Below are 24,108 nucleotides of genomic sequence, written 5' to 3' on the forward strand. Positions count from 1 at the left end.
CCATCCACACCTACAGGGCACCTCTGGCCTGCGCCAGCTGTACATGTAAGAAAAGTCAGAAGCAGTGTGTGAACGTGATTTCCTGGTTTGTCAAAATGGCTGCTTGGGATGGAAATAGAGAAGCTCTGTGCGCTCTGAGCAAAGTGGTTACTTAGATTAATTTTTTTTATTATTTTATTTATTTTATTTCACCTTTATTTAACCAGGTAGGCTAGTTGAGAACAAGTTCTCATTTACAACTGCGACCTGGGCAAGATAAAGCAATGCAGTGCGACACAAACAACAACACAGAGTTACACATGGAATAAACAAACATACAGCCAATAATTCAATAGAAAAAGTCTATATACAGTGCATGTAGTCATCGTTGTTCTTGAAATGTTATGTCACAGGCTGAAGCTACTTCTGATTTCTTTACAAGTAAGATATGAACTGATTTATTTTACATTGAGAGATATAGCCCTACAGTGTGTTGTTTACTTTGAAACAATGCAAGCTGAGCTCTGAGGTTCAGCGCATCCTGTGGGTTGGTTCCGGAAAGCCATAGGAAGTATTCTGAATGACAGCTATGGCCCGCTTGGTTTCCTGTGTGGTTGGTTATCAACCACACAAAAACCCAACTTAAAGTCATGGACTGGATTTTCAGTTGATAGTTGACCTGAAAATTTTTCTTTGGTTTATGACTTTTACTTATGAAACTGTAGACTGTGTCTCAGACTTGTCTGCCATGCCACCAACTAGTGTGGTTGCAAAGTCACATAATAATATAAAATAGTGTTTCCAGACATATTACAAGTTATTAAGTCCTATTGCAAGATATTTTTGCAAGAATAGTTCTACGTTTTATGTCTCAAGGATTGTATAAATCAAAAAAAAATTCAATTTATCTGGATATGTTAGGTGACCCAGGTGTTTTAGGAGTTTACAAGTACTGTGCTTCATTATAGTAAATAAACACGGCAGGCCTGTCAGTCACCCAGTAAAAGTGAACATTCAGCAGCATCACATCAGCGAAGTCCCCTCTCCTCTCTTCACAATTGTCCATGGTCCGCATAGTTCATTATCAAGAAAAATAGTGATATCCGTTTTTTTGTTGTTGCATTAAGAATAGTTTATACGGGTAAATGAATATATAACTATAACGTATAGTTGACCTGAATGTCCGACATACATGCATAATCATAATATTTTGTTTAGAATAAGTATATTTAGTTCAATGGCAATGCCCAGGCTTCCATCCAGTACCATCACCCCTACAGAGGTGCAATGGACTCTTCCAGTCAGACATGTCACGATCGTTGGTTGGAGAGGAGAGAATCGAGCAGGGAGAGGCATACAAAGCCTGCCATTGCAGTTTTACTGCTTTGGATTTGCGGACGAAGTGTTATCTACATTTTCTTCAAACGTTTCAGTCAACATTCTTAAGAGAAAATACATTAAGGCAACGTATTTGAGTTTGTTATTTTAAACGTATTAATTGCAGATGTATAGACATGTAGGGTAAAGTTACGTTTAAGGCAAACTACGAAAGATAATGAACTTTGGACTTTTCACACACACATTTGGGTCATGTTTCTCGACGTCCTGAAAAAATAAAATATTATTGCCCGGCGTGGCGGCAGCTGGGAGAAATTCAGAAGAAGGAATTTTGTGCTTTGGTTGAAGTGATAATACTAACACTAACTTGCTACTTTGGGAGCGGAGCTAGCAAGTAAAATGTCTGCCAAAACAGCTTCTAAGGTAGGATACCCGACGGAACTACAGAAAAAAAGTTATGAAGTATATTTTATTTTGCGCCGAATGCATAATATTCTCATCAATGGAAACTGGGAAATACTATCAACATCAGATTGTTCGTCTAGTTTGTGTCTCTGTCAATGTTGTCAGGGGTCGATGAGATCGACATGATCGAACGTTACCTCAACTTTATTTACGTTAGGTGAACGTCATTCATGCGACCAGGGAGGTATTGATCATGAAACATTCAGGATTTTATAATGTTTTGAAAATAAGCAAAACAGAACGGGTTCACTGAACAGATGACTCACTAAACTGACAACTTGTATGCATATTATTGTCGGAGGTGCCCCAATAAAACACCTGTGGACCATCTACATATGGGGACCACATACCATTTCTTCAATGCTGATGGTTAGTTACAATTGTCAGTTTGTCTTAGCAGTGAAAACAGTTACTCTGGCAAACTTTATTTGAATGGACCATATCACAGTAATGCCTTGCAACACTGTAATGGTTGGTTTACCGACAATCAAAGCCGGGGTAAAATAATGTCTAGTGTTAATCAATTATTTCATAGTCCTGATACAATGACACGATTGTTCATTAGAACCAATAGTGAACTACAACCCATAGTTTTATCTCGGCGTCATTCACCTGGCAATCATGTTTGTTTACTGGGCTTATGCAGATTTTCGTGTGAACCGGGTCAATTTAGACACATCTCAACTGTACATGCTATTGCTCCACACACACTGCGTAGGGTCCAGATTGACTAGACTGGGGCATAGCTTGTCAAAGCCATGTGGATTCAAGTACGTCATGTATCAGTTCTAGTGGTTTGAATTGTTTCAACCTTGTTTGACCAGGTGAAAGCTGGTAGCAACACATTTTGGGAGTGGTTGTAAATAGGTTAATCCACAAATTACAACAATACCAATGTTTTCAAGTATGTCAATCATTTCCTCTGTCACACAGAGTTGTCTGACAACCTAGGAATGTGTAATGTAGTTTCACACTAATGAAATTCAGGTTTGGTCTGTTTTTCCAGTTCAGGTGGAACCATCTCAGGTGATGTAATGCAGGGTTGTCCTATGTGGTGTGTCACACTACAACATACTTTAGATATTTAAACTGTCCATTGAAATAAAGTAAGTGCAAGTGACAGCTGAAGTGTAACGTTCTGTTTGCTGGATGGTGTTTGGTCTGTCAAGAAGGCTATCATCTGTTTTTGAATGTGTTGCTACCAGCATGTGTTCACTAAGAAATACGCCTTCTGGTTCATTTGGCCGTCACTCTCTGGCCCACTTGTTCAATCTGAATACATCACCTCTGCTTGGACTATTATGTTTTCATTATAGGATACCTTACTTTGAGTTAGGGGCTGTTGTTTGGGATCACTGCTTGATTAAGGAATAGCTTTTAGGCCACATTAAGCAATGCATACCCCCCCCCCCCTAATTCACTTCACATAACTATTTAACTCCTATAGATTTTTGTAGTACAACACACCATACATGCAATATCTCTCTAGCTATGAGTAATGCCAGCAATGTTGTGTGAAAAGTGTAACTTGAATGCCTATGGTTTTATCTGTCCTGTCACAGGCCCATGTGTACTACGACTTCGTCCAGAGGAATTTCACCACGCATATTCCAGTGGTCATAGTCACATTGAGTAAGAAGGACACAGAGAATGATCTGAATTAATAGGCTGTTTCTAGATTAGTGTTGTGACACCTGGAACAGGCCATGATCACATCTGTAGTTGTGGTGACATAATCTCTGTCAAAGGTCAAGAATGCTGAAATCAAACCCTAATAACCAGAAAAGATGTAAGAATTCTGTTCATTATCCATGTCATGGTCACGTAATTGTAGTTTTTTCAGTGTTACATAATAATTGTTTACTTATTATTGTCCTCATCATAATGCATTTCCTGTCTTGGAGGAAGTGTGCAGCACAGCCTCATGTTTATCTGAGAAAGGGATTAGGGAGAGCTCACTCAGCACAGTAGTAGTAGCAACAGCATTTCCATAGTAGTGTTTCTGCTGGAGCACGAAGTAGGAGTGGACGTGTTTGTTGCCAACATTTCAAAAGCTGTGTGAAACCCCATTAATCCAGCTCATGCAGCCTGCATGAAAATGAAGACATTAACTCTTCTTCCACACTACATTTGAATTCTGTCCTCATCCCTCCCTTGTCTTTCACTGTTTACACTCGCTGAATAGGAGTACAACACAACAAAATACAAATAATTTATTGTATCAGCTCGCTCTAAAAATAGGCCACATGCTTGTGTTTTCAGGGTGAAAGAAGAGTAGTGAAATTAGTGAAAGCAATGGGGTTGAAAGGCTTTGCAGTCTGTGCTCTTGTTCTCCCTCTCATGTATGACTGGAGAGGCTGTGGTAATTATGAGGACGAGTCCCTGTGGCCTTAGTGGACTCACTCAGAGCGGTACGTCTTCTGTTTTCCTTTGATGATGATTACACATCTCACATTTACATCAGCGATGGGGGGGGGGGCAATTAGGCTTCTCTGTGGCCTGGAGACGGGATGTTTTTGTTTTCCAGTATCACTGGTCGCTCTTTGTGGTCCTTTAAAAAAAACTATGGCTAGAGCGAGCTGCTGGACGTTTTCGTGCAGACAGGGCTAGTCTCTCTCGCTCTCTTTCTTTGTGCCATGAGAGGGCCTGCGGACAGAGCGTCTCAAGTGGCCCACATGAAGAGAGGAGCTAGGAGCCCTGGCCCCTTGTGCAGCTGAACTCTCAGTTGTGGTCAGACAAAGTGTTCTAAAATAACAAAGTGTTCTAATAAATAAGACTATACTCCACTTTTTTGTCACTAGTTTATCTAGTAGTGAAATACAATCATGTTATGCTTAAAGACATGCTACAGAACTTTGGTGACTAGTAAGTATATTTTAAACTTCCTGCTTTGGGCTGGATGTGTCAATGTGTAGTTCATACATGCAGAATTACTGTATTACCACAATTAGAGCCACACAATCCCTAAGTGACTGTTTACTGGAAGCTGTGCAACGCCATTTTCCCCCAGGTGTGCCAGCCCCCTAGCATTTCAAGTTCTAGCCAATGAGCTTCAGTCCCTCGCCATTTGAATGACAGCTAGCAAGATGCACACACAGCAGAGCGAGAGAGAGTAGTGTCGTGTGCACATATGTGACACAGTTTTTCGGGACCACTTTTTGACTCGTGAGCTTTACGTTCAGAAATACTGCCTAAAAAGTAGACAAAAGTACCGGAGAATCTCTAACTCGACCCACACAGCTCTTCTGTCTTATGTAACGGTAGCCTAATTGTTTACACTAAGTCTCTCATAAATCATTCATAACATGCATTATAAACTACAGTTACTTATGGAGATATATTAAAACATGTAGTATGATAAATTAATGAAATGTTTGACATACATTTGGTGTACAAACATGGTTTGTTTTGGATTGTGTTTGAATTAGAGTAGGTCGATAAGGACAAGAATCCATACCTGGACAAATTGTCTGAATTGATGCGATAACGATAAATAGAACGATAAGTTTATAACATGAATGTGCACCACAGTTGTTTTTCATTATCCTTAAAACTACTACTACTAGTTTGATGGTTGTAGCCATCAATTGTCTCATTAACGATCACCCACATAAGCAAACGTATTTTGTTTCCAACTTCACATTTCTATTGGGACGAGATTTTACACATTTAGATGATGAAACATTGCAAAGCTTTAATGTGTAGCTGTTGTGTGTTTTTTATTTTAATGAATAGTGCTGGAATTCTGTAATCGCTGTGTTATTACCATGAGTGGACATTGCGATGCTAAGCCAGGGCTTTTCTCTCCGTCACATGAGGAGATCCTGTGTATTTTCTCCAGGGAGTGGCATTTCCCCTTCTTCCTATCCCCAACCCCTTATCTTTTCTGTTGAGTGCACTCACCCATGCTGGAGACTTCATTAAGATGTCCCAAACTGACACGGTCTGGGTCCAAGATAGATCCCGTCGTCCCAGGGGAGTTGACTGTTGCCCCTGGATGAGCAGCAGCTGAACACTTGTCACTGAACGCTGGGGCCTTCAGAGCATTCTTGGCAAGGGTGCTGTCCTTCAGCCTGTCCAATGCCATATTCTATTCCAGTTTCACATGGCTGTGTTGCATACGATCGTGAAATAAGCACTGTGGTGTTTCTCGGTCTTGGCTCGTATGATAGCTAGCTAGAGCACCCAACCTCTGCTCAAAACCAAATGGGTCAAGAGGGGGACTGGAATGCAAAATGTCAAAAATGGCTGCTCAGAATGCACATATTTCTTGGGACAGATTTAATTAAAATGCTCCTTAAATGGCCTGCTGTGATGTAGTTTTTCCCCCCCCCCATTCTCTTTTGAAGTCCATAGATTTATACAGCACAGAAAAAAGGCTCTTGTTGGTAGTGTCTTCCCTCTTGTTATTTTGTCATGGGTTGCTGTTAAGGAAGAGAGGGCAACCTGCTGTTATGTTTTGGTAGCAATGATACTCGAAGTGCTGCACTTATCTTATCAGTGGGTATCGGTCCTATAGATACCTTTTATTTGTGGAAGGAATGTGAAGACTGACGGGCACAGCAGAGGCAGTTAGTTATAGCAAGACGGAGAGAAAGAGCAACAACATGCTACAGGGAGGGGAGAGGGGGAGATGCACTGCCTGGCTATAATCTGAATCACATGCAACCTCTTAAAAAAGACCTCACCCATAATCACAGCATTAAATACTAGAGATATGGGGGTGCCTTTTCCCTGTTTGAAGTCCACCATTATTTTCTTCTCACCACTTTCTATCTGTGACCCCAGAATAGTGGCTAGATAGAGAATTGATTTTGACGGCTTACTTGAGGGTTCTTACAGAATTCCTAATCTATGTAAGTCTAAATGTACCAAACACAGCTGTAGACTAGATTGATGGACATTCAATTTTCTCTAGATTCTAGGAGGAGTGATACCACAGTGTGTTGGGGAAGATGAACGACCCGACATGTTCTCTCATTGTCTCAGACAGGTAGACGACCCAGTCTGCCAGTATGCTGCTCCTGGTGTATGGTGTTATTACTGGTGTGTCTGTGTGTGAGTAAAGTGTCTGGATAATCACAGGGATCATGAATGGGGGAGGAGGGATGGTTGATTATTGTGGTACTGACTGGGAGTGTCGTGGTGTTTTCCCAGGCAGGGAAGCACACAGCAGGGAGAGCAGGTCTGTGTGTGTGTGTCCCCTGGCCCTCCTGCTGAGTCAGTGGATTGATACTTATCTCCCCCAGTCACACTGGTGCCTGGTCCCTGGGTTTGGGTTCCAGGAAGGGGTGCCTGCTCTCTGCACCAACCAGCATCTTTGGAGAGAGAGCGAGCATGTGTGTGCTTCTTAAGTTAGTGTTCTTTTAGTTCATGTCTGTCCCGTTGAGCAACTCTGCCATGTTCACCTATTCCTCCCTCCTTCTCTCACCCTCCTTAAGACGTCAACATACTTCCCAGCTGGCATTTTGTGATGTTTTTAAAAAAAAAATTCTTGAGGCAAGCCGAAGTCGGTAGCTGAAGTCTCTATGCCCCTTCATCGGTGATTGGTCAACAGTAGGGATTCTTCAGTAAAGTCTTGGTTTTCATTCAATGAGAGACGACTCAATTTCGTGAAAATCTTTGAAATACTGCACTAAGATCTCCTCTGCAAAAATGCCGGCAAAAATGCCAAAATTAAGTGAGCTATCTTAGAATAATTCCGACTATTTTCAGGAAGTGTATACCAGCAGTTACCATTCCCAGGCTGCTAGGTGGTTGCTACTTCATTAAAGTACCCAGGACATTCACAGTATTAGGCAAGACTGCCTTCTCTTCTTGTGCACCAGAGGCATGTAATAGTCTACAGTCCATGCTTCATCTAGATATGTTAGTGCCACTGAAATGATTTAAAAATATTGATGTTGATGTTGATGTTGTCTTGGCCAGGTCTCCCTTGAAAAAGAGAGTATGGGTCTCAATGGGCTTTTCCTGGTTAAATAAAAAAATACTGGCTACGCCATCTCAATATGGACAATACTATTGCTGCTTTTTTTCTCGTTTATCAAGTGAAGGTCTTTTAAGGGAGTATGAGAGCACACTCTTTCGGATCTGGGCTAGGCGCCAGCCGAACTGGAGCAAGCTGCCGCCTCTACTCTTCCCACCTTCTCCTTATCCTCTCCCATCCACTGTTATTTTGTGTTTAAAAACCGACTCAGTACACAGGAAAAATATCATTACTCCAGCCCCGGGAGCAACTTGGTTTACTTTGGTAAATTGCATAATTAACACAGCAAAACCTAAGCCTGCTATTTTCTACTGTTCAACTCTGCCCTCTGAGTTTTACTCCACTGGAAATCCCTTTCAAATGTTATATAGTCACCATTTGTGAAATTGTAGAATTCACCTTTTAATTAAGTGTATGAGTTGTAATTTCTCAGAAAGGCATTTGAGGTAATGTTCGTTTTCCAGTAATACAATTACAGTTCCTCAGGAGAAAGAATGTAATCTTTGCTGTCTTTTTGAATGCTCCAGTGTCCTGTTTATACAAACTACAAATTTAAATTGTCTATAATGACCGATTTTATACGTGCAGTCAGGATAAGCATTCAAACAAGGCCTTCCTGCCACTGTTTACACACACACACACACTCAAAACAACTCTGTTGTCTGTCTTTGACAAATGGCTATGGCAGACAATGTTTTCTCACAATGCACACAACTCCTGTTGAGTTCTGATGGTGTACTTGACTGAGGCAATAGTGTGCACACTGTGTGCACACCCTTGTCACATGTCTCTTATTTACCCCTTTTAAGGTGGAACCTGAGAATGTTGTCCTCTATCACATCTCTCTCTCAGGATCCCAGCCCTTTGAGTCAACATATAGCCCCCCCCCCCCCCCCCCCTGTCCCCTGTAACTTCTATGTTGTAATTAGTTCATGTATAATGAGATACTGGGTCTATGCCTAGATTGAGGCTGAGTTTATCTAGAGTTTAATCAATCAATCAAATGTATTTATAAAACCCTTTTTACATAAGCAGACGCCACGGTGCTTATACAGATACCAAGCCTAAAACCCCAAAGAACAAGCAATGCCGATGTAGAGGCACAGTGGCAGGAACCTAGGAAGAAACCTAGAGAAGAACCAAAGCTCTTGCTAGATGTTGGTGTTATTAATTATGGTTTGTTGTTATTATTAATATTATTATTATTATTATGCATGTACTACTCATTAAAGAATGCATGTTTTTTCCCTGAGATGATAATTTTGTCTCCTCTGAAGTGCAGGGTGGGAAAGGAACATGGCTGCCCGGCCCATAACAGTAACCAACTCATTAATTCAGTAAATGTAGGCCTCAGCCTGGCCCACAACATGGCCATTATAACTGAGAGGCTCTGAAAGCTTGGGAATTTCTCTGAGTGGACTTGGTTTCTGGTTTTAGTGGGGCTGGGCCATGTGACCCTGCTGTGTGTGTGTGTATATGGAGGCCCAGCCCTGCTGGGGTAGTGGGTATGGCTTCCGCATGCTCCGGCTCAGCTGGCTCCTAGCTGAAATCGGCTAGGCGAACCGAACGAGTGTGCTCGCATACCTTCGACCATCGCTTGAAAACGAGAAATGCGGAAATAGCATTGTTTTTCCATCTTGAGACGCTGTAGCCAGTATACACTTCATCAAAATAGTCCAAATGAATCGAAACTCAAGAAATATTAGTCGTACAATTTTTACATCTAACTAGGATGTTAGGTACAGTATTTCTCAAGTGAAAAAATGTGCATGGAAAATTAGTTGTCTCATTGATTGACAACAAACATTTAATTTTAGAATCCCTACTGACCAATCACCGATGAAGGAGCGTAAACTTCGGCTTCCGAACTTTGACTTGCCTCGATAGTTTTTTTTGTGTGTGCACGAACAGCCGAAGAAACCCTTGCCGAAGGCCAAAACAAACAAACGCCACAAAATGTCGTCATAATATATGCACAAACTGTTTTAGATGGGAAGCTGCTCTGTTGTCCTCTACTGTAGGGACAGGCACCATCGCTCTCTGGAGGCCAACATGGTCAGCCTCAAGGACCCCCTGCTGAATACACCCTTTGTTTTACCACATCAGCAGTGTGTGTGCGTGTTTTTGTTTTTCAAATCCCAGCTCAAGAATGGTGACATAGGAACGTTTTGTCAGGGGCCGTGTTTGGTTTTAGTTCCATAGGACGACACTAGCAAACACACCCCCATCCCCAGTCACCGTTAATTAACCTCCCTTCGTTAGGCCCTGCCTTATGTTGCTCATTCTGAAAGGCCCATTCACTAGCAGGAGATGTTCCTCCTCCTATGGCAGAGTTGTTAGGGGCTTGCCAATTACTGCACCTCTGATTTGTGTTTGACTGGAAACAATGGCTTGTTGAATTTTTCTGTTTTTCACAACCTACCCAAGCCTGTTCTTTCAAAAGTTTATATTAGTGTCCTGTGATAAGTAAACGAATGCAGTAATCTTCCTGAGTGTTACAATCTCTCGCTCTGCATGTTCTCATACTGAGCTCAGTATTTCCAGTGTTATCAAAAAGAGAAAAGGCGAGAGAGAAGCAAGGGAAAGAGATAAAAGGAGGGAGAGCCCGAGAGAGTTGGAGAGCTTTTTATCAGCACATTCCTGACCTGTGTTAAGTTTGTGTGTGTATGTGTGGGGGGGGATTTACAGACTCCTGTTGGCTGGCAAGGCCAGATTCCCTGCTGCCTGCATGGGCCTGGTTATCGTCCCTGACCTCATTGCAGTCTAATGGGTCAGACTCAACGTCAGGATTGTCAAACGTTTGCCTGCCGATATTACGTAGCACATCAGAACATAGTGTTGGCAGACCCTCTTCAGCCACGTCGTCAAATTCTCCAAACCAGAATGTGGCTGTAGCATTGTTTGGCCATGCATTTCCAAGTGTGTTGCTTTATGGTCTAGTCAATGTTAGTAACATTAACACATCTAGCTAGTTGGCTATTGTTCTACAAAGCCCTTGTTGATACTAGCCAGATGGTCACAGCTAGATAACTGGCTAGCAAGATGTGAAAGAAAATATTTAATAAACTCTCCATAATCTCACACAGCCCATAGATGTATGTTTAGCTAGCTGGCTAATGTTCACTAGCTAACTAGCTGTTGTGCTAGCTAGGTAAAGTAAAGACACTACATTGACTCTTGATGGCCAGCTACAGGCTGCTTCATGGAAACTAATCCATTGTGATTTAAGTATGTTACTAGCTACAGTGGCCAGATAGCTAGCTTGGTAAAGCATTTAATGTTGTGTGCATTGTGCTGCACTTACCACTCTGAGCATTGCTCAGTTAGCAAGCTAACGTTAGCTAGCTAGCTAACTAATAACCTAGTGCACATTATCAAACTTAACAACAACAAAAAACTTAAACTTCAGACTAGATGTAAAAGCTGTAGACAAAGAAAAGCTTTGTTTTAGTGAGAACAATGATGAAATACCGTTATAGAAGTTAAAGTAAAAACCCAAACTGGTCTGTGTGTCAAAACCGGAGTGTATATAGTAAAATACTGTATACCGTCCAGCCCTACCAGTTCATTAGATACCTTTTTGACAGTGATTACAGGTGAAGTGCAGGATGTGTTTAAGGAAGTGGTTCAGTGCAGCTTTGAAACTTAGGCTCTGATAGTGCTGCTGAACAGCACAGAGGGTGTTTGTGTGGAAATGTTTGTGTTCCAACAGAAGTTCATCATGCTCCATCCCTACTGCTGATGGCTGAGAGAGAGGACAGTTAGGATCTGGTTGAGTGGGGATGACTTTGCTGGTGGGCTAGCTGGGAATGATATGCTAGGCCTACTGTATCTCTCTGGGTCACTGGGTAGCACTGCTGCAAATCAGCGCTGTGAAAGTCTCTTAGATGAAATAATCCTCATTTGTGACTGGTTACAGGATCGGGGACGTTTGATTCTAGTTTCTACATCACAGTAGGGCCGTTTTTAAATATATAAATATAAAAAATAAATAAAAAATCTTCTTCAGAAATGCCTTCTTAAACATGTGAACTTTAATGTGCCTTAAATACGAACTTGTATGGGATCCGTAAATATGAATAAAACATTTGAATTATGAGCCAAGTTTAGCCAATTAGAAATCACTAAGCTACAGTGGCGCAAAAAAGTATTTAGTCAGCCACCAATTGTGCAAGTTCTCCCACTTAAAAAGATGAGAGGCCTGTAGTTTTCATCATAGGTACACTTCAACTATGACAGACGAAATGAGGAAAAGAAATCTAGAAAATCACATTGTAGGATTTTTTATTTATTTATTTGCAAATTATGGTGGAAAGTAAGTATTTGGTCACCTACAAACAAGCAAGATTTCTGGCTCTCACAGACCTGTAACTTCTTATTTAAGAGGCTCCTCTGTCCTCCACTCGTTACCTGTATTAATGGCACCTGTTTGAACTTGTTATCAGTATAAAAGACACCTGTCCACAACCTCCAACAGTCACACTCCAAACTCCACTATGGCCAAGACCAAAGAGCTGTCAAAGGACACCATAAACAAAATTGTAGACCTGCACCAGGCTGGGAAGACCTGAATCTGCAATAGGTAAGCAGCTTGGTTTGAAGAAATCAACTGTGGGAGCAATTATTAGGAAATGGAATTTTTTATTTTATTTTTATTTCACCTTTATTTAACCAGGTAGGCTAGTTGAGAACAAGTTCTCATTTGCAACTGCGACCTGGCCAAGATAAGGCATAGCAGTGTGAACAGACAACACAGAGTTACACATGGAGTAAACAATTAACAAGTCAATAACACAGTAGAAAAAAGGGGAGTCTATATATACATTGTGTGCAAAAGGCATGAGAAGGTAGGCAAATAATTACAATTATGCAGATTAACACTGGAGTGATAAATGATCAGATGGTTATGTACAGGTAGAGATATTGGTGTGCAAAAGAGCAGAAAAATAAATAAATAAAAACAGTATGGGGATGAGGTAGGTGAAAATGGGTGGGCTATTTACCAATAGACTATGTACAGCTGCAGCGATCGGTTAGCTGCTCAGATAGCAGATGTTTGAAGTTGGTGAGGGAGATAAAAGTCTCCAACTTCAGCGATTTTTGCAATTCGTTCCAGTCACAGGCAGCAGAGAACTGGAACGAAAGGCGGCCAAATGAGGTGTTGGCTTTAGGGATGATCAGTGAGATACACCTGCTGGAGCGCGTGCTACGGATGGGTGTTGCCATCGTAACCAGTGAACTGAGATAAGGCGGAGCTTTACCTAGCATGGACTTGTAGATGACCTGGAGCCAGTGGGTCTGGCGACGAATATGTAGCGAGGGCCAGCCGACAAGTCGCAGTGGTGGGTGGTATAAGGTGCTTTAGTGACAAAACGGATGGCACTGTGATAAACTGCATCCCGTTTGCTGAGTAGAGTGTTGGAAGCAATTTTGTAGATGACATCGCCGAAGTCGAGGATCGGTAGGATAGTCAGTTTTACTAGGGTAAGTTTGGCGGCGTGAGTGAAGGAGGCTTTGTTGCGGAATAGAAAGCCGACTCTTGATTTGATTTTCGATTGGAGATGTTTGATATGGGTCTGGAAGGAGAGTTTAGAGTCTAGCCAGACACCTAGGTACTTATAGATGTCCACATATTCAAGGTCGGAACCATCCAGGGTGGTGATGCTGGTCAGGCGTGCGGGTGCAGGCAGCGAACGGTTGAAAAGCATGCATTTGGTTTTACTAGCGTTTAAGAGCAGTTGGAGGCCACGGAAGGAGTGCTGTATGGCATTGAAGCTCGTTTGGAGGTTAGATAGCACAGTGTCCAAGGACGGGCCGGAAGTATATAGAATGGTGTCGTCTGCGTAGAGGTGGATCAGGGAATCGCCCGCAGCATGAGAAACATCATTGATATATACAGAGAAAAGAGTCGGCCCGAGAATTGAACCCTGTGGCACCCCCATAGAGACTGCCAGAGGACCGGACAGCATGCCCTCCGATTTGACACACTGAACTCTGTCTGCAAAGTAATTGGTGAACCAGGCAAGGCAGTCATCCGAAAAACCGAGGCTACTGAGTCTGCCGATAAGAATACGGTGATTGACAGAGTCGAAAGCCTTGGCAAGGTCTATGAAGACGGCTGCACAGTACTGTCTTTTATCGATGGCGGTTATGATATCATTTAGTACCTTGAGCGTGGCTGAGGTACACCCGTGACCGGCTCGGAAACCAGATTGCACAGCGGAGAAGGTACGGTGGGATTCGAGATGGTCAGTGACCTGTTTGTTGACTTGGCTTTCGAAGACCTTAGATAGGCAGGGCAGGATGGATATAGGTCTGTAACAGTTTGGGTCCAGGGTGTCGCCCCCTTTGAAGAGGGGGATGACTGCGGCAGCTTTCCAATCCTTGGGGATCTCAGACGATATGAAAGAGAGGTTGAACAGGCTGGTAATAGGGGTTGCGACAATGGCGGCGGATAGTTTCAGGAATAGAGGGTCCAGATTGTCAAGCCCAGCTGATTTGTACGGGTCCAGGTTTTGCAGCTCTTTCAGAACATCTGCTATCTGGATTTGGGTAAAGGAGAACCTGGAGAGGCTTGGGCGAGTAGCTGCGGGGGGGGGGGGGAGCTGTTGGCCGAGGTTGGAGTAGCCAGGCGGAAGGCATGGCCAGCCGTTGAGAAATGCTTGTTGAAGTTTTCGATAATCATGGATTTATCGGTGGTGACCGTGTTACCTAGCCTCAGTGCAGTGGGCAGCTGGGAGGAGGTGCTCTTGTTCTCCATGGACTTCACAGTGTCCCAGAACTTTTTGGAGTTGGAGCTACAGGATGCAAACTTCTGCCTGAAGAAGTTGGCTTTAGCTTTCCTGACTGACTGTGTGTATTGGTTCCTGACTTCCCTGAACAGTTGCATATCGCGGGGACTATTCGATGTTATAGTGCAGTCCGCCACAGGATGTTTTTGTGCTGGTCGAGGGCAGTCAGGTCTGGAGTGAACCAGGGGCTATATCTGTTCTTAGGAAGACATACAAGACCACTGATAATCTCCCTCGATCTGGGGCTCCACGCAAGATCTCACCCCGTGGGGTCAAAATTATCACCAGAACGGTGAGCAAAAATCCCAGAACCACACGGGGGGACCTAGTGAATGACCTGCAGAGAGCTGGGACCAAAGTAACAAACCTACCATCAGTAACACACTACGCCGCCAGGGACTCAAATCCTGCAGTGCCAGTCGTGTCCCCCTGCTTAAGCCAGTACATGTCCAGGCCCGTCTGAAGTTTGCTAGAGAGCATTTGGATGATCCAGAAGAAGATTGGGAGAATGTCATATGGTCAGATGAAACCAAAATATAACTTTTTGGTAAAAACTCAACTCGTCGTGTTTGGAGGACAAAGAAAGCTGAGTTGCATCCAAAGAACACCATACCTACTGTGAAGCATGTGGGTGGAAACATCATGCTTTGGGGCTGTTTTTCTGCAAAGGGACCAGGACGATTGATCCGTGTAATGGAAAGAATGAATGGGGCCATGTATCGTGAGATTTTGAGGGAAAACCTCCTTCCATCAGCAAGGGCATTGAAGATGAAACGTGGCTGGGTCTTTCAGCATGACAATGATCCCAAACACACCGCCCGGGCAACGAAGGAGTGGCTTCGTAAGTCCTGGAGTGGCTTCGTAAGTCCTGGGCGTGGCCTAGCCAGTCTCCATATCTCAACCCCATAGAAAATCTTTGGAGGGAGGTGAAAGTCTGTGTTGCCCAGCAACAGCCCCAAAACATCACTGCTCTAGAGGAGATCTGCATGGAGGAATGGGCCAAGCAACAGTGTGTGAAAACCTTGTGAAGACTTACAGAAAACGTTTGACCTCAGTCATTGCCAACAAAGGGTATATAACAAAGTATTGAGATAAACTTTTGTTATTGTTATCACCATAATTTGTAAATAAATTAATTAAAAATCCTACAATGTGATTATCTGGATTTTTTTTCTTCTAATTGTGTCTGTCATATTTGAAGTGTACCTATGATGAAAATTACAGGCCTCTCATCTTTTTAAGTGGGAGAACTTGCACAATTGGTGGCTGACTAAATACTTTTTTGCCCCACTGTATATAGGGAGAAAGACAGGATCCTTTCTGTCTAGACATGATTGGCTGAGATAACGGAGGGTTTGGACTAGCCCGAGATATGAATCCTGATTGGTCTGTCTTGTCACAGGCTTCTATAACAGAATGGCAGCTTCCCTGGTCAGTATACAGTGCATTCGAAAAGTATTCAGACCCCTTGACCTTTTCCACATTCTGTTAGTATTATTCTAAAATGGATTAAATAAATAAAAAATCCTCATCAATCTACACACAATACCCCATAATGACAAAGCGAAAACAGGTTTTTAGAAATATAGGCATATTTTTTACAAATAATTAACAGAAATATTCAGGCCCTTTGCTGTGAGACTCAAAATTGAGCTCAAGTGCATCCTGTTTCCATTGATCATCCTTAAAATGTTTCTACAACTTGATTGGAGTCCACTTGTGGTAAATTCAATTGATTGGACATGATTTGAAAAGGCACACACCTGTCTATATAAGGTTGACAGTGCATGTCAGAGCAAAAACAAAGCCATGTGGTCAAAGGAATTGTCCGTAGAGCTCCGAGACAGGATTATTTAGAGGCACAGATCTAGGGAAGGGTACCAAAACATTTCTGCAGCATTGAACATCCCCAAGAACACATTGGCCTCCATCATTCTTAAATGGAAGAAATTGGGAACCACCAAGACTCTTCCTAGAGCTGGCCAACCCGGCCAAACTGAGCAATCGGGGGAAAAGGGCTTTGGTCAGGGAGGTTACCAAGAACCCGATGGTCACTCTTACAGAGCTTCTGTGTTCCTCTGTGGAGATGGGAGAATCTTCCAAAAGGACAACCATCTCTGCAGCACTCCAAAAATCAGGCCTTTATGGTAGAGTGGCCAGATGGACGCCACTCCTCAGTGAAAGGCACATGACAGCCCGCTTGGAGTTTGTGAATCATGGTGGTGGCAACATCGTGCTGTAAGATTGTTCTTCAGGGACTGGGAGACTATGCAGGATCGAGGGAAAGATGAACGGAGCAAAGTATGCTGAGAGCCTTGATGAAAACCTGCTCCGGAGTGCTCAGGATCTCAGACTGGGGCGAAAGTTCACCTTCCAACAGGACAATGACCCTAAGCACACAACCAAGACTACACAGGAGTGGCTTCGGGACAAGTCTCAATGTCCTTGAGTGGCCAGAGCCTGGACTTGAACCCGATCAAAGATCTCTGGAGAGACCTGAAAATAGCTGTGCAGCGACGCTCCCCATCCAACCTGACAGAGCTTGAGAGGATCTGCGGAGAGGAATGGGAGAAACTCTCCAAATACAGGTGTGCCAAGCTTGTAGTGTCATACCCAAGAAGACGCAAGGCTGTAATCGCTACCAAAGGTGCTTCAACAAAATACTGAGTAAAGGGTCTGAATACTTGTGGAAATGTGATATTTCAGTTTTTTGTTTGTAATAAACTTGAATTTTTTTTAAATAAAAAACTGTTTTTGCTTTGTCATTATGGGGTATTGTGTGAAGATTGATGAAAAAATAAATGCAATCCATTTTTAGAATAAGGCTGTAACCTAACAATGTGGTAAAAGTCAAGGTGTCTGAATACTTTCCAAATGCACTGTATAGATCATCTTTGCTACCCCAGATGTTATGGAAAGATATAGCTATGAACAACTGCAAAAGTGTTGCTACAGCTCTCAAAAACATTGCTGCACTGAATTTAACTGGTGCTATCTACAGATCTCAGTTGGGAGAAGATTTAAGTAGAGAAGACTTTCTAGAGGACAATGCCATGCTGACGTGATCATTTGCATGTGAATTCTTAAAGAGATGGGTGGGGCCAAGGCTTAAGAGAGGGTGAGCGATCCTGAATGGGCACAAACAAAGGAGCTCTCTAGCAAGACTGGAAATCTTAGCAACATCTTTCAATGGCATTTTCTCCTACTTGTCTCATAAGTTTATCAACTTTCAAAGCAGCATAACTTTCTCATATTTCACTAAATGTAACTTAAGCTCATGTAGCGAGATTGGTCACATTTCATAGGACAGACAGGGGAGGGATGGATGGGGAGGGTTTAGTGGACAGGGCAGGCAAGGCAGCAACCTTTTGGAGTAGCACTTCACATTATACATGTGTAATACCATTATAGTTACAGCATTCAGAAATAACCATTCTTCACACCTTAGAGCAGTGAGAAGTTGATGTCAGTGCTATAATTAAGAAATAAGGCTCGAGGGGATCTGGTATATGGCCAATATGCCACAGATAAGAGCTGTTCTTACGCACGACACAACACAGAGTGCCTGGATACAGCCCTTGGCCGTGGTGTATTGGCCTCAGCAACGTAATTAGAGCAGTAAAAATAAATGTTTTGTCATACCTGTGGTATACCACTGCTTTCAGACAATCAGCATTCAGGGCTCGAACCACCGAGTTCATAATATATAATAAGCTCTACTGTCGCTGAAGTTCTCTGACCGGGCAGAGGGTAGAGGACAGGGCAGTCATCAGACTGTCATCCTCTGGAAGTTACAGGGGTTAAGCCAGGCAGGATTGGCTCTGTACTGCAGTCGCCTGATATAGGAGCAGAAATATAATGTTTTCTTTCTAATACTTCAGCTGGCCTGGTATTTGAAAGAAACCTGTTCCCATTTCCTGCTGCTGGTGACCAGGTACACCAGGCAGGTCACCCAGAGCTGCCACTCACCAGCCCAGATGTGAGAGTAGAGGGTCAGTAAACAACAGAAGGGTCAGAGCCTACAGAGCCTGAGGAAAGACTTCATTCAGTTAGTAAATCCTCCTTAATATTAAAGACAGCAGTACACAGCCAGCATGCGCCATCCACAAACAGTGTTGTGTCCCACAGGCCATGCTCCCAGCTCCTGGGACTGACATCACACTATGAGCAGCAAGTGATGGTCACCATGGAGCCTCATTCAGGAGCTATTCACGTGGGGTTTGTGTCGTTTCCGACTAGTCCTTTTCAGCTCATCTATCCTGCCTTTGTGAGACAGACAGCATGGACCTTTGAGAGAGAGCGAGAGGAACATGGCAGAGATTTATTTTTTAATCCCGAATGCCATGGATTATAGGTTTTGTATTTTATTCTGACTATTACCATCAGATATTAGTGTGTCCGTCATGTTTGTAAAGCAGAAATCCCCATGAGAGCTTGATGATGAGTGTGACAAGGTGAGTTCTCAGGGTATGAGCTGAGTGAGTCAGTGCTAGTTGAAATTAATTGACTCCAGCATGTTTTAGTGTGTCAGCACATTCAGCAGCGAGGCAGCACTGTATCATCAGCCTGCTGGCTGTCCCCTCTCATCACAGCTTGGTGGGACTCGGTCTGCTGGGACTTCTTTCATTACTGGGTAGAGGTGCGTTTAGCTACTGTCCTTACTGCCACACTCGAAAGGCATGTTTTCTGTGTTTACCTTGCGCATGTGTTTGCATATATAGTGTTGTACGTATATGTTCATTTGAGAAACAGATGTGAATCCAGAGGGCTGCGATTGCATGAGAGTGTTTGGTAATGTGTGCATGCCTCTCAGCCAGACCATGTGATTCTCTGTGTGTCACAGGGCAGAGGATGCAGCTGCATTCTGGGCCCTCCTTCCTCTGGGATCCAGCTAGAGGACTGATAAGGTTGCCATGGTTACACGTACCCACGGTGACATCACGAGGAAAAGCTGGCTGCTGGTACATGCTGCTGCTGTGGGTGTTGCCCACGTCTGATTGGCCGACGCTTGCCTTTGCTATACTCTAAAATACGAAAGCCTGTGTGATGGGTTTGCAGGGCCTCTCTCTCCATCTTTCTCTCCTCTGTACAGAGCAGGCACGCAGGCTATTAATAGACGGATTGTGAAAAAAAACGCTTGACCGGCCAATATTGTCTGAGTGGTTGAGTTGGCAGCTCATTTTTAATTTGACTAGTTGTTAAATGTGATTTAAGAGAGCAAGATAAAAGTAATAATAATTTGGGCTACATTGCTGTTGAGTACATCAGAGCATAGATGATCCAGACCAATGTAAAGGGAAGCGTTCTCTTATCTATCCCAGTATTCATCAGGCTTATGAAATGAGGGGGGTTTTACCTTACGTAGTACACACATTCCAAATATTATGAGGAGGAGCTTAGGGAGGGTTATGTCATAGGAAAGCCTGTGGTGTCATGTCATCCCCTCGGTACAGCTCTCTCTGCTCTGGAGCCTGTCTGTGGTTGGCTGATAGCAGCCAGGTGTTTGTGGAATCTGTCACATCTCCTGAGTGGAGCAGTAATGTATAGCCCATTTACAGAACACCAGCCATCCAGAGGGCTGCACACAACCCAAGGCACCAGGCACTCCTCCTCCTCCTCGTAAGGTACTACACAGTAATGTGGATTGTTTTTACTCTATATTAGTTCTCTCTATACCTCACCAGCTATGCAAATCCTTTTATATAAGGCTATGTGGCTAAACGCGTCAACATGCATCAGTTTGGCTGGCGGCTGTCACGTTCGTCATAAGGAGTAGACCAAGAATCAGTGTGGTATGTTTCCATCCTTTTATTATGGAATAGAAAACTTAAAAGAACAAAAGAACAAAACGAACAAACCAAACGTGAAGCTATAATAATGCTCACAGGCAACTAAACATAGACAAGATCCCACAAAGCACAATGGGACCGTGGATCGTCGCCGGGGGCTCCAGACCGTGGATCGTCGGCGGGGGCTCCGGACCGTGAATCGTCGCCGGGGGTTCCGGACCGTGAATTGTCGCCGGAGGCTCCGGACCGTGAATTGTCGCCGAAGGCTCCGGACCGTGGATCGTCGCTGGGGACTCCGGACGGTGGTTCGTCGCCGGGGACTCCGGACCGCAGACCGTCGCTGGAGGCTCTGGACCCGGGACCTGTCGCCGGGAGCTCTGGACTGTGGAGGCGCACTGAAGGCCTGATGCTTGGGACCGGTACAGGTGGCACCGGGCTGATGACACGCACCTCAGGGAGAGTGCGGGGAGGAGGCACAGGACGCACTGGGCTGTGAAGGCGCATTGGAGACACAGTACGTATGGCCGGCTCAGGATATACTGGGCCGAGGAGGCGTACTGGAGACCAGGAGCGCTGAGCCGGCACAACCCGTCCTGGCTGGATGCTCACTTTTGCACGGCAAGTGCGAGGAGCTGGCACAGAATGCACCGGGCTGTGGATGCGCACTGGAGACACATTGCGTATCGCCGTAAAACATGGTGCCTGATCGGTCCCACGCTCCTCACAGCGACTGTCTTGCTCCAGACACCAAAACATCCACTCTACCTCATCACTCCCCTCAACTATCTCACAATACTCCTCGCTCAGTCTATTCCAATATTCTTCTTCGCTCTCAGACTCGCCACTCCGCTTTGCGGACCAACCCCTGCCTCTCGGGCTTCCGTCGTGGTCGTGAACTTCGGAGTCGCCGTTGATCCTCCTGCGTCTGCTTCCATGGAAGGCTTTCGTCTCCTGCCATTATTTCCTCCCAAGTCCAGGATGTCTTCTCCTCCTGGCCACGCTGCTTGGTCCGTTTGTGGTGGGATCTTCTGTCACGTTCGTCATAAGGAGTAGACCAAGATGCAGTGTGGTATGTTTCCATCCTTTATTATGGAATAGAAAACTTCAAAGAACAAACCTACAAAATGAACAAACGAAATGTGAAGCTATAATAATGCTCACAGGCAACTAAACACAGGCAATATCCCACAAAGCACAATGGGAAAATGGCTACCTAAATATGATCACCAATCAGAGACAACAATAAACAGCTGCCTCTGATTGGGAACCATTCTAGGCCAACAGAAATATAATTCAACTAGATAACCCAAGCTTAAATCACACCCCGACCTAACCAACATAGAGAATAAAAGCTCTCTATGGTCAGGGCGTGACAGCGGCGAACAAGTGTGCCCACATACTCAAAAGACATTCGCTTGAAAAAACGAGAAAAAAAAGCGTCCGTAGCCAGTATACACTTGAGGTCAATCGATTAATCGGAATGGCCGATTAATTAGGGCCAATTTCAAGTTTTATTAACAATTGGTAATTGGCATTTTTGGACACCGATTGTGGGCGTTTTTTGAGAAAAAAAAGTCAGTTGAGAACACATTCTTATTTTCCATGACGGCCTAGGAACGGTGGGTTAACCTTTCTAGGGCAGGCGTTCCGCTAGCAGAACCCCTCGACAACATTCCGCTGAAAAGGCAGCGCGCGAAATTAAAAAATATGTTTTAGAAATATGTAACTTTCACACATTAACAAGTCCAATACAGCAAATGAAAGAAACTTCTTGTTAATCTTCCCATCGTGTCCGAATTCAAAAAGGCTTTACAGCGAAAGCACAACATATGATTGATTATGTTAGGTCATAGCCAAGTCAAAAATACACACAGCCATTTTTCCAGCCAAAGATAGGAGTCACAAAAAGTAGAAATATAGATAAAATGAATCACTATCCTTTGATCTTCATCAGATGACACTCATAGGACATCATGTTACACAATACATGTATGTTTTGTTCGATAATGTGCATATTTATATCCAAAAATACATGGATTTTACATTGGAGTTTACATTGGCGCGTTACGTGCAGTAATGTTTTGATTCCAAAACATCCGGTGATTCTGCAGAAATACTGCAAATATTGATAAAAGATACAAGTGTTATTCACAGAATTAAAGATAAACTTCTTCTTAATGCAACCGCTGTGTCAGATTTCAAAAAAACTTTACGGAAAAAGCATAATCTGAGAATGGCGCTCAGAGCCCAATCCAGCCAAAGAAATATCCGCCATGTTGGAGTCAACAGAAGTTAGAAATAACACTATAAATATTCACTTACCTTTGACGATCTTCATCCGAAGGCACTCCCAGGAATCCCAGTTCGACAATAAAGGACTAATTTGTTCCATAAAGTTCCATGAAGTCCATTGTTTATGTCCAAATAGCCAATTGTTAGCGTGTTCAGCCCAGTAATCCATCTTCATGAGGCGCGAGCACTTCGCCCATACGACAACTCGAAAAGTTCCATTACAGGTCGAAGAAACAAGTCAAACGATGTATGGAATCAATCTTTAGGATGTTTTTTAACACAAATCATCAAGATTCCAACCTGAGAATTTCATTGTCTGAAGAAAAGCACTGGAACGAGAGCTAACTCTGTCGGGAGCGCGTGTCACGAGTCTGAGACACTCTGCCAGACCCATGACTCATTCAGCTCCCATTCCCCCCTCCTTTATAGCAGAAGCCTGAAACACGTTTCTAAAGACGTTTGACATCTAGTGAAAGCCGTAGGAAGTGCAGCTTGACTCCATAGACACTGTATTCGGTAGGCCAAGATTTGAAAAACTACAAACCTCAGATTTCCCACTTCCTGGTTGGATTTTTTCTCAGGTTTTCTCCTGCCATATGAGTTATGTTATACTCACAGACATCATCCGAACAGTTTTAGAAACGTCAGAGTATTTTCTATCCAATACTACTAATAATATGCATATATTAGCATCTGGGACTTTTGATTTTTAGAGCAATGGATAACGATGCTTCGAGGGTTTTTGATGTGTTCTTTGTTCGAGCCCAGGTAGGGGCGAAGAGAGGGACGGAAGCTATACTGTGACACTGGTAATACTAAAGTGCCTATAAGGAAATCCAATAGTCAAAGGTATATGAAATAAAAATGGTATAGAGAGAAATAGTCCTATAATTCCTATAATACCTACAACCTAAAACTTCTTACCTGGGAATATTGAAGACTCATGTTAAAAGGAACCACCAGCTTTCATATGTTCTCATGTTCTGAGCAAGAAACTTAAACGTTAGCTTTTTTACATGGCACATATTGCACCTTTACTTTCTTCTCCAACACTTTGCATTTTGCATTATTTAAACCAAATTGAACATTATTTATTTGAGGCTAAATTGATTTTATTGATATATTATATTAAAATAAGTGTTCATTCAGTATTGTTGTAATTGTCATTTATTATAAATAAATAGAAATCTGCCGATTAATCGGTATCGGCTTTTTTTTGGTCCTCTGCGTTAAAATCATAATCAGTCGACCTCTAATACACTTCCTCAAAATAATCTGAATTAATCGAAGATGACTCAAGAAATGTGTCATTGATTTTGATGTTTTTACCGATGAGATCTTAGTCGCACAATTTATATCTAACTGATGTTTGGTGCAGCATTTCTAAATGAAAAAATGTGCATGAAAACGAGTCGTCTCTTGTTGAAGGACAACAAACACTTTACTGAAGAATCCCTACTGTTGACCA

The 24,108-nt window shown here is 43.2% G+C and overlaps 1 protein-coding gene across 14 annotated transcripts in view; it reads left to right on the forward strand.

Annotated features, from left to right (window-relative positions):
• LOC139385186 (tight junction protein ZO-1-like) overlaps positions 1-24,108 on the forward strand; it is a 150,305-nt gene that overhangs the window by 62,737 nt on the left and 63,460 nt on the right. For 3 of the 14 annotated variants that reach the window (XM_071130293.1, XM_071130294.1, XM_071130296.1), the window contains exon 1: positions 1,316-1,740. The exons of the other annotated variants lie outside the window; for them this stretch is intronic. In XM_071130293.1, coding sequence (XP_070986394.1) covers positions 1,717-1,740 — 24 coding nt within the window. In that variant the 5' untranslated portion in view covers positions 1,316-1,716. Of the gene's footprint in view, positions 1-1,315; positions 1,741-24,108 lie in introns of those variants that run through there. 14 annotated transcript variants of the gene reach the window in all.

This window comes from Oncorhynchus clarkii, chromosome 26 (assembly GCF_045791955.1).
Source record: "Oncorhynchus clarkii lewisi isolate Uvic-CL-2024 chromosome 26, UVic_Ocla_1.0, whole genome shotgun sequence".
In the NCBI taxonomy this organism is placed as follows: Eukaryota; Metazoa; Chordata; class Actinopteri; order Salmoniformes; family Salmonidae; genus Oncorhynchus; species Oncorhynchus clarkii.